Source organism: Podarcis pityusensis, assembly GCF_964106645.2.
Source record: "Podarcis pityusensis genome assembly, chromosome: 6".
NCBI lineage: Eukaryota > Metazoa > Chordata > Lepidosauria > Squamata > Lacertidae > Podarcis > Podarcis pityusensis.
In genome coordinates, this window is record NC_138030.1 from 44,350,296 (window position 1) to 44,361,794 (window position 11,499).

Here is an 11,499-nt window from a genome sequence, read left to right on the forward strand (position 1 = left end):
ATGGAGTAGTGGTGGGAGAAATGTTACTTTCACAACTGAACATGGCTATCCAAAACCTTTGCCGCCGCCCCAATAAAACCATTAAATCCTGGGATTAAAATTTCCTCGCTGCACCACGGGGCTCAAGCACTCTCTTCTCCCCTCGTAATACATTACTCAATGTATTAAACACTCAAAACACACTTGGGTGTTTTGTCTGGACCAGCAGACTATGGTTTGGATGAGCCCTCCAAACCAGGATTGGAAACCACTGTTTGGGGGGCTTGCTCAAACCAGTTTGCTGATTTAGACAGAAAAAAACATAAAATGTGAGAAGTCTGCAAGGTTCCAAGTTCATGGGAGGGAAGGTGGGTCCACTAAATAAATATCATCCACAGAATGGAGCACCATAACTCCACCTACAGAACAGTGAAACAAAGGCTCAGAAAACAGAATTTGAGATGCTACAACCAAAGCCCAGTACATAATTAACTGATCCATACAAGTCCCCAACATATGATTCTCCCCAAAGGTGTCCTGTCCACATTCATACATGGAGCATTTTGCTGAAAGGCTGAATCATAATGCATTGTGTTGATACATGCCTTGCTTCTTGTTAGGCACATTAAGCAAGGAAAAGTAATTATACTGTATGATTACACTAAGATAGCAGACCTTGTAAACATAAATCATGAGACAGCATTATACGGTTGGCATGTCTTTGAAGTTCATAAAATATGTGATGTATAGTTTTTTCCTACCATTAAGAGGACTCAGTGAGCTAATTCCACTCTCATCTGCATTCCTCTGAATAACCAGTCATTAAATGAAGCTCCCACTACTTTCTTGGACCTGATAAAGTCAGTTTGAACACCCCTAAAATCATGGGAACAGAGAGGAGCAGGTTCTGAACTCTCCTGAGGTCTGCTGGGGCCAAATATTAAAAATGAAGCATCTGACAGAACTTTCTGTGTTCAAAAGTTGCTGTGTACTCCCTGGGTGCTTCCAGACAACCTGTTTGTGGATTCATCCCGATTTGTTTGCAAAGAGGTTAGATGACATTGCATCAAGACCAAGTGTTTTTTCCCATTTTCCAGTTCGTTTTCTCCTCGTTTTCCTTATTGCAAAACGTCTGCTCTTTGGAGGAAGTAGGTTTGTGGCACAAGACCTTCCAATCAACTATAATCGTGGAACATGAATTTCCTTATATATAACTAAATCCCCCCTGAAAAATGTCTGGAAGCGTCCTGTGTGTCCTGTGTCTCTTGCTGCTTTTTACAATCAGATTGTGGTCCTCTGATTTAACACTGACAAACTGATTACTATAAATGGGGCTGTGCAAAATCAAATGCCTCCCTAAAACTTATATTTCCTTCACATATTTTGTTAAATTACTGTTGTCTTCCCTAAGATGCAAGTTTGGTTTTAAGTAAGGCCTCAAACTGTTTTTCTATGGTCCAGGGATGCCAACTCCTGGGGGCCCAAACCTTTTGACCCCTCAATATTTTGGGGGGGCTTAAGTGGCCAACTCCTTCTCCTACTCCTTCTTCTGACACGGAGGGGAAGGAGCAGGTCCTAGCTGGTGGTGGCAGCAGGAGGACCTGCAAGAGGTGCTGCCAGCCAATGAAGCTGCGCTACTGCCATGTTTAGCACCCCCAAGCTTCTCTGCACCATGCATGCATGTAGTGTCGCAAGTGTGAAGCCAGGCCCTCCGAATCACCCTCACAAGTTGGCACCTCTGCTATGATCTATCCTGGAAAAACATTAGGATTAGTGATTACTGCTTATACTTAAGTCTGCATATGGGGGGGGGGGGGAGACAGCCATTAACGTGCTAACTTACAGGTAGGGTCTTGCATCATTAATTAAATTTCTACATAAATTGATGACACATTAGTCATAAAAACTAATAATCTACCTTCTCTCCAACCCCACCTCCGCAAAGATAGAAACCTGCACTTTTCTGCGTGCTGATTTTAACTAATTAAAACTATCCTTAAAGTATTAACACTCAGTTGGATAAAGCGAGAGTTGCAAGAGCTCGAGGATGGAAAAGAAGCCCATGATGTTTGCTGCGTAAGCTGAAGAGAAGCCAGCACACTGAGGCTAGTTTTAAGACTGTGCAGACAGAGTACACTTTATTTACCATCATCGTAAGCTTCTCCTAAGCCTCTCTGGGGACTTATAACTTTGAAAATGAAGGTTAAAATTATTCTGGAATATTTTCCTATGTAGATTACTCCAGTGTGCCTCTTTTTTTTTTTGTGGTGGTGGTAGTCAAAACAATATAACCCTTACACTTGGGAGACAGTAATGCCCCTCAGGACAGGATGATTCGAGGTGTCTGAACGTTTCGGTGTTACAAAAAAAGGCTTTCAGCCCCTTTCCCAGCCCCCTCCCCCTGTCAAATCTAAGTACAGGCACGTTAGATGTCTTCAATCAAAGTTCTTCTTTGAACTGCTTCATGTTGAAATGTTTACGGTTTTATATTTCAGGGGTGCGGAAGACTATCATCATCCCATATGATTTTCTGAGTGAATAAGCAGGAGGAGGAGATAAAGGGGATGTGGGGGGGGGAGAGAGGTTACAGCAGGGGTCAGCAAACTTTTTCAGCAGGGGGCCGGTCCACTGTCCCTCAGAACTTGTGGGGGGGCAGACTATATTTCGAAAAAAAAGAAAAGAACAAATTCCTATGCCCCACAAATAACCCAGAGATGCATTTAAAATAAAAGGACACATTCTACTCGTGTAAAAACGCTGATTCCTGGACCGTCTGCGGGCCGGAGTAAGAAGGCGATTGGGCTGGATCTGGCCCCCGGGCCTTAGTTTGCCTAGCCATGAGTTACAGTAAGAGGTGGTGAGATGGGAGGGGGGAGGAGTAGATCATGATGTATCTGCAATCAAGTGAATTATATTCTTTAAAAATTCCCTTGTTTGAGGCCCTGCAGGTGCTTTCTGACTTTAAAAGAACCCAACCCATTATCTCCCAATCCATCAATGCTCCGCATCAGCCTTCTCATAATCATACTCTGCCCCATTGCCTCTGGGAAGGTATAAATTGTAATGGGAGGCAGAGTCCCTTCAATTCCATTTGTTATGTACTGAGTTGAATAGGATCCAAACTGTAGCAGTCTGATTGGTCCTAGAACAATAGGATCCAAAAGGCAGCAGTCTGATTGGTCCTAGAACAATAGGATTCAGAATGCAGCAGTCTGATTGGTCCTAGAACAATGCAGCAGTATGATTGGTTGGCAGGAACCACCCAATCCTGCTCCAGATAGAAGTGAATCCACAACCTGATTGGCTTACAGTAGAATTCCAGAATTAGCCAATCATGTGCAGCCCATTGTGTAAATAATGTATATAAAGCAGATACTGTGAGGGGACATTTATTCATTCCTCCTCACCACTATGAGCTGAATAAAGAGCATGAAATCACTTTGCGACTCTGAGTATATTTCACCATTGAAACACAATCCACAGGAATATTAAGATTTTAGCATAGCCAAATTAATGATTTTAACAGTGCATTAACAATTTATTTGAGTTACTGGCTTACCATATCTAATTCTCACTAGATCTTCCAAAATCTCATTTAGCTTCACTGCTTTTGGCACCCGAAGGATTTATATGCTAACTAGCATGTACAAAGGTGCATTTAAAAATTGTTAGCAGAAAATGTTCTTTTTGAACTCTGGGCCAAAGGGTTAACCCAATGCATTGTTATCTGTTTCTGAACACAGGGAGGTTGTCACTGGACTTCCTGATTTGAAGAAGATCTAAAGGAGCAGAATGCCTTGAGAAGATAAGCACTGAGTTGAATTAGTTGTGTATCTTACCACTGCCTATTTTCACAAAGATAAAACGGGATCCAGCCTAGCCCAATAAGGGAGACAAAATGGTGATCAGGTGGTGAGCTGTAATGGATATGAAGCGAGTCATCCGTCCCCATCCACTACCTTAACACCGCAATGTTAGAAGCAAACTTCTAACTATCTGAATTAGCCATTCCCAGAAGATGGGTTGACAGGTATCAGAACATCACAGGAACCTGGTGGGTGTGTTCTAAGTCTGTCATCAGAGAGAATGCTGGGCAAAAATCTGCCCAAGTGGCCCTACTTTCAGAAAAGGGAGGATTTGATAGATGAGCCTCCCACAAAGGCAAAAGTCCGCTAGTAGGCTTCACTGATGTAAACAACAGAAACCATGAACATAAGATATTTCCCCCCATTCATGTTTGCCAAAGCATATCGACTCCAACGTTAGTAGAAATGTTATCATCACTATACTCACTTCCAGATGATGCCTGGCCTAGTAAGATAAAATCCACTTACTCAAAGGAGTGCCAGTCTACATGATTTGTTGGTTTGGGTTCAATTGCAACCTATGTGAATTGTCAAAGTTTGCACATTAAGCATGAAAAAAACACCCCCAAACATTTTTCAGATTTTTCTGGCCACGAGGTTGAAGCACTGCCTCATCTTTTAGCCAGACCTTCTGCTTTTCTACATCAGTGAACAGCCACACAAAATTCCACTTTCTGAGCACTTTGCCTCCAAGTTTATGAAATGGAAACAGAATGTGCTGGACATTCAACACTTACAATTCTTTGTTACCATCTTTTGTTGTCTGTTTATGAAATCCAGATTACGTGGGTTTATATAATTCTGCCCACCATTCCAAAACTGACCCAGCAAGTTTAGTAGCGATCCAACCATTCTTGTATCCCCTGGCTTCTCTTGAAAGAGTGCTGGAGAATGATTGAAATAAAGCTGTTTCTTTCAGACTAAACAAGCAGTGGGAAATTCATAATGTTATTAAGAATGTCAGCAAGGAGCAGTCTAATATTCCAAATAAATCAGTGAGCCAAACAAATGCAAGAATCATTGTTGTTTTAAATTGTTTATTAAAATGTAGGCAAATCCTGTAACATATAGCTGTGATGCCTACAGCACTGCTGTGACTAGGCAGTAGACAGGTGGAAGCTGGACAGATTTATAATTTGAAAGCCTGCTCAGCAATTGATGAGGGCTAATTTGATGGTCAGAGGGTGAGGGATAGACCAGCCTCTTCCCCACCCCACCCCTCAAAGTTTCATAGCTGCCACGTTTCATAGCCAGAGGCACTGCTTCTTCCATATCCTCTTTTGAGCCATGGAGCCAGCAATCTGCATGAGGCCAGGTGTGACCCTGGGGCTCCCACTCTCTGATTCTTGAAGGTAGTGGGCAAACTTTTCGTAAGAGCCACAGTGCCCAGCTGTTGCACAACAATGTAGGTGGAAAAAATAAACATGCTTCCTAAGTATCTTATTCAGCTCAAGTGTAAACCACTTTTTCCCCTGGCACCTTTTTTCTTACCTCCTTTTTTTACTGTAAATTAATCATGTTCTTTAAGTTTAAATCTTAAGGGTGGATCTCACATACAGAAAGTTGTGGAACTGGAATAAAAAGGGACAGAGCAAGGAGGAGGAAATGTTGCTTCCTTTCCCCCCTGCCTCCCCACATCCACATCATCCACACACTGCTATCTCACCCCCATTCAGCGAAGAGATCTGCGCACAGAGATCCGCAGAGAGCTGCATATCCAAATGCAGGTACCACTAAAAGCAGGGTAGGCAAACTGCAGCAGCATGGATGGGCATCGATCTGGCTGATCCTCAGTTTCTGATCCAGTAGGTCACACATGCTCAGAAGCACTGTTCCAGCCTGCAGATCTCTAAGCAGAGGGTCAGGGCAGTATGGAGCAATCTCTGGAACCAGTCACTGAAGCACCTCTGCTTGAGTTCACCCTTGTTTTGGCCTCGGACCACAGAGATGCAAACAGCATGGTTCCTTTAGGCTGCAATCCTAGACCTACTTACCTGGGAGTAAGTCCCATTGAACTCGAACGAGACTCACTTATGAGCGGACATATATAGGATTGTGCTGTCAGCTTCACTCCCAACCCCACCAGTTGCTCTCTACTGCCAACGTTTGGCAACACTGGAAAGGCAGTGTGCATGCACCATACTTGGATCTCTCCTTCTTTTAAGGGTTTAGGAAAAGTGTGCCATTTTGATTCATAATCACAACGGTTTCCAGAAGAACGGAGAGGACAAAGAGCCTCAAGTTCAAACTTTTTGTGTGTAGCTATGGCTCACTCCTCCCCAAGTAAATATCGTTCTCATGAACAGCAGCAAGTGCGCTAGCAACATAATCAATGTACACCTCTTGTGTACATTGATGAGCTACTGTTCTGGGTATGAAATAGAATGACCTCAATACATCAGGAATAATTTAAAAAAAAAATAAGAAAGAAAAATGGTCAGGATCCCCAGCCAATGTATTGATTTTTATTATTATTATTTGTTTTTTATACTACTTAATATATTAAGTATATCTCTAAGCAGTGTACAGAAAACAGAAACAACAACAGACAACTTAAAGTATTACAAAAATACACGCTTATGTATAAAAAGTTTAAGTTATTGATACTGGTTTAGATAGGTTAGTAACTTTGTACTAATGTAAGTCAGCATTGTTCCACTGAAATGTCATTTCAGATCTCTTCTACTGGAAACTGAGGCAGTGGCTGTTTTTAACCTGCTCATTTTTAACCAACCAAGAATCAAGCCCAGCTCCACATCATGTTCTCCTCCCCTTCTTCCCCTGAAGGTATCCGTCAAGTCTCTACAGGATGGAATTTTGCTTTGCTATTTTAGCATAAATCTGGCCAGGGCTTCAATGGAATTTGAAACCAAAAGGCCTTAATAAATAAATATTGTGATAAGGGTATGAAAGCAATGTATGAACCAAAGATAATCAGAGAGGAGAGGAAAGCTTGAGCATTCCTTTTTAAGCTAAAAGCATACAGCTTTACATGAAGCCAGGTCCTCTCTTTATTGTTTTTATTTTGTCCTCTATAAAGAACACACTCTTCTACTTTTCCAGTCTGACTTCCTTTATCATCTATTGTGTGTTTCATTATTAAAAAATAGATACTTCTAAAGATATGTCACAGTAACCTTGAAAGTGCTTCCCCCTCAAAAAAAAAAAAAAAACTTTTTAGGAGAAAAGGAATAGGTACAAGCCACATGCCTAATATATTGTCATATCACCTAATACTTATATGGTGGAGTCCTTTAAAACATCTCCAGATCATTCCCCTACTTCCATCACATGCTGTTCCATCCATTTCAACTGGAGGTGATATGCTACTATTACAGCAAAAGGAAAACTATAAAGAGATAGGCTGTATAATTGTCCATGTGTGCATCTGCTTTTTTCCATGAGGAGAGACTACAAAGTAATCAGGCAACTTGCAGGTAGACACATGCAAAATATGTCTCTTTGCTCCAAATATCTGTGTCTAGCTCTCAAGCTATATATGCGCAGCGTACAATAACTCATCGGATTCAACAAAGATAATCATGCACGTGCATGTCTCATCAATATTTCACAGGTAATTATTTCTAAAACCATTATTGATCCCATAACAGATAAGAGGAACCGGGGAAGGGGTTACAGATAATGATCTCCTCCTTTCCAGCTCATGGGAGGAGTGAAACTTTTTACAATATCCACCCCCACAACCAAACAGCAATTTTAACAGAATCTCCGACAAAACACAGCTACTAAAAAAAGTTTAAAGGGTGGCAGTAAAAGGTCTGCATCAAATTAGGTATTTTGCTGATGCTTGCCAATCTCACTGGCTGACTAAAGGGTTAAAAATCGGGGGACGATGCATACATACACAATTGGGGTAATAGGAAGGGGGGGGGAGAGATTCTTCTTACCTTGACTGGCTTTAGCCATGGTGTTGCCAGAGTACAGGAGAAAGGAAAGCGTGTACAATCCAACAATCTCCAGGGCCCCCATTACAATTGGCTTGTATATGCAGAAAGGTCGGGCCAGGAAAAGAGAGGGGGGGTCTTCTCTGATGCTTTCAAACAACGCACTGAGCGCATGCAAACTTTAAGCCAAGAAAGAGAGAGAGAGAGAGAGAGGTCTACTCTTTCCTGGTGGTGTATACTGGAGAAAGCGCTTTAGGAGAAAAGGATGGCCAAATCTGCTCAGGATTCCGTTGGGTTTCCCTGATGCTACTTTAAGTAGGAAGGCAGACCCGCCGCGGTATCTTTTTTAAGTGGACTTGATCGTCCTTCTCCCTTCAGCTGCTTCCTTTTGGAATAAGTATTCCCAGCCAGCTCCAGTTTGGTTAAAGAGGGGGAGAGATTAAAAAAAGCCACAGAGTGCCTTGCTCTCTAGTGCTGGGGACCTGTGAAAGGTCCATCCAAGCAACGCCCTTTCCCCCCACCCCTTTCTCTCTCTCTCTCTCTCCCTCTCCCTTTCTTTCTATTTGCCTTCTCCTGCTGCTGCTCCTGCCTCACTCCCTCCCACCCGCCCGGGCTGCGCTCAGCTCTGCCTGCAGGAATTTACAGTCTGCCACTGGGGGAGTCGGGCCAGTAGCCATGGAGACCGCTTCCCTGGGAGCAAGGAGGTCAGGCGAGAGACCATGTGCAATCAATGGATCAATGCAAACTCCCGTGCGAGCTCCAGACCCAACAAGCTCCCTTCGCAGGCTCTTCCCCCTACTTTGCCCGGCTCGGGAGGAAAGAGGGGAGGGGCATGAGAAAGGGGGATTGTGCTCAGAAAAGAGAATTAAGAAGGGAAGGAGAGGAGGGGGCGAGAAACCAGCTTGCAGATGCCATGACCTGCAACACTTTAGTCCCCCCCCCTCCTTCTCTCTCTTTTTACTTTTTTGGTGTGCCTAGGCTGAAGGCAAGAGACGTGCTCTCGGATCAATGCAAACTCCAGATCAAAGAGCCTTGGGCTCTCTCGCTCTCTCCCCCCCATACGGCTAAGCGGAGGGGGAAGGGTGGGATTGCGAGGAGGCAGAAATAATTTTTTAAAAACAAAACAAAACAGAAACGCTCGACAGAGTCTTTGCCACGTTCTACTAAACTCCTCCAGGAATACCCCCCAGGGGGGGCGATTTCCCTCCTGAAGGAAGGTCACCATCCCATTCCTCGTGCGTCTTTCTGGACCGGCCTTTTGCAATCCCTCATTAGTCAAACGATTTGTTACTATTGTTTTTAAAGAACGATCATTGCTGTCTTGGAGCCCAAGAGTTACATACAGAAAAGTCCGGGAGCAACCGGTGGTCTATTTCCCACAAAGAAATGCTCTAGCACAGTTGGGCAGACTTCAGGCTTGTGGGATCTACCTGAACTGGGAGATCCACCAAGTGAAGCCAGGTGAAAAATGGTGTGTGCGGTGGTGATGGGGGACACGACAGGCTTTTAGGAGCAAGAAACATTGTTTGCCTTTGAGTAGATGTTCAGCCCAGGAATTTGTCTGCAGTATCAGGACTGAACTCACAGGCCTGTCCAGATCTGCTTTTTCTGTGGGCTTCTCCAGACCTGCTCATTGAGCATTCATCCTGATTTGCTTGCACAAAGCTTATGTGGAGGTTAGGTTATATCCAGTCTTTATTGAGCATTCTAATTTCTATGTAGGGTGGCTATAGGACAATGAGCTTCCGTTTGCTTGCACTGGGTTATACATCTCCCCATTAATCATTTGTTCATCCATCTTTCAGTGGATTTCTCCATCACTTTCTGAACCACAAAAGTGTGTGTGTGTTAATGGATTTGTTCCATCAGGGCAACAGGGCACTTTAATTGTGCAAACCTACATTTCCACTATGGAACTGAATCCTCCCGCCCCCCCCCAAAAAAAAATACAACCCAGAAGCAACATGTGTGTGTGGCTGGTATACAAGGGTCTGCACACACGTATGGTTTCATGCCATGTTTTTCCTAGCTGGAACACACCAGTGGGCAGTCATGGATGAAATGTGTCCTTGCTGTGCGTTTCTCACTCCACTCAGCGCTTTGTTTAACATTCAGCCTGGTGAACTCAAAAGCTTGCTCACTATTTTGTGACAAAAAAACATAAGAAGAATCTGTTGGATCAGGCCAATGGTCCATTTGGTGAAGCATCTTCTCACAGTGGCCAACCAGATGCCTCTGGGAAACTCACAAACAGGACACAAGAGCATTTCCTTCTCCTTTGGGTTCCAGGATCTAGTATTCAGATGTTGTCTCTGACTATGGAAGGCAGAGCATAGCCATAGCAGCTAGTAACTGATGCTAACCTTGTCCTCCATGAATTTGCCCAAGCCTCTTTTAAAGCTACCCAAGTTAGTGGCCACCACTGCCTCCTGTGGGAGCATGTGCCACAGTTTAACTGTGTGAAGAAGTACTTTCTTTTACCTGTCTTGAATCTTCCAGCACACAGCTTCACTGGCGTACTAACGTTATGAGAGAAGGAGAAAAAGTTTTCACCATCTGCTTTCTCTATGCCATGCATCATTTTATAAACTCCGATCACGTCTCCTCTCCCTCACCTTTTCTCTAAACTAAAAACTCCCCAATGCTTCAACCTTTTACTCACAGGGAAGTTGCCCTCCATCCCTTTGATCATTTTGGTTGCCTTTTCCTGAATCTTTTCCAACTCTGCAACTCCTTTTTGAGGTGAGTCAACATTTCAGTTGGTCACGATTAAAGAGATTTGGAAAGTTTCAAAATAAAAGTGGCAGTTTTAACTATAAGACACATACGTTAATGTAACTTACCTCCTCCTCTATCTGGCTTATTGGGTGGATTTCTCCCTGCAAAAGCTTATCTGGCATGCAGAGTCCTGGCAAGCAGTGCCCAAGAGATGACATCATGGTCCCTGTCATGAAATATGTAGTAGTTATTGCTAAAGTGGCCTTTGAACTTCTGTCCTACTATTAATTTGTAAGTTTCAAGCTTGCTCACGCAAGGCAGAAAGTGGGAAATAGTTCTTTTAAAAATATCTAGCCAATGTGAAGTTTTGAAAAACAAATGGAAAAAAAGATGACGCATCTAAATCGGAGGTGTCAAATGTAAGGTCCAAGAACCATATCATGTCAATGCAGGTCCCCAATGCAGCCCTCAGCACCCTATCCCAATTCATGCAAATGATCCTAACCCCTACTTTGAACTATTTCTGTGACAACTACCAGCAATTATGGCAATACTCATGTTAAGAAGAGAGAATTAGTAAAGGGGAGGTCAGAAATGTCACACACAAGACAACATAGAACAGAGTTTTCCAAACTGTGTGTCGTGACACATTAGTGTGTTGGCTGCAGTGTGTAGGTGTGTCACACAAACACTCCTCACGCTCCTCCCGGGGCTGGAAAGGGGCTAGTTTAACGTCCAGTTTGCTAGTAGAATTGAATTATCGTGTCGTGAAATAATGCAAAGCTGAATTACTGTGTCACAAAATGATGCATGTCTAAAAAGTGTGTCACCAACATGAAAAGTTTGGAAAGCTCTGACATAGAAGACTTAACAACAGAATGATTCTGGATGTTGTGAGAAGCTCTTTCATCACCTGCCTTCAGAGCTGAATATGAAAAGATGGACTAAAATTTGTTAAAACAAACAGAGATTGCATTACCTGGGGACTGAGTTTGCAGGCTTTGCAATGTGATGTCCCACATTTCAAGATA

At 43.2% G+C, this 11,499-nt stretch overlaps 1 protein-coding gene across 5 annotated transcripts in view; it reads right to left on the reverse strand.

The window, feature by feature from the left end:
* Positions 1-8,282, reverse strand: part of SCUBE3 (signal peptide, CUB domain and EGF like domain containing 3) — a 114,152-nt gene extending 105,870 nt beyond the window's left edge. For 3 of the 5 annotated variants that reach the window (XM_081010044.1, XM_081010042.1, XM_081010041.1), the window contains exon 1: positions 7,754-8,281. In XM_081010044.1, coding sequence (XP_080866170.1) covers positions 7,754-7,835 — 82 coding nt within the window. In that variant the 5' untranslated portion in view covers positions 7,836-8,281. Of the gene's footprint in view, positions 1-7,753 lie in introns of all 5 variants that reach the window. The other 2 variants (XM_081010045.1, XM_081010043.1) reach the window with 2 other exon arrangements.
* Positions 8,283-11,499: the final 3,217 nt, after the last annotated feature.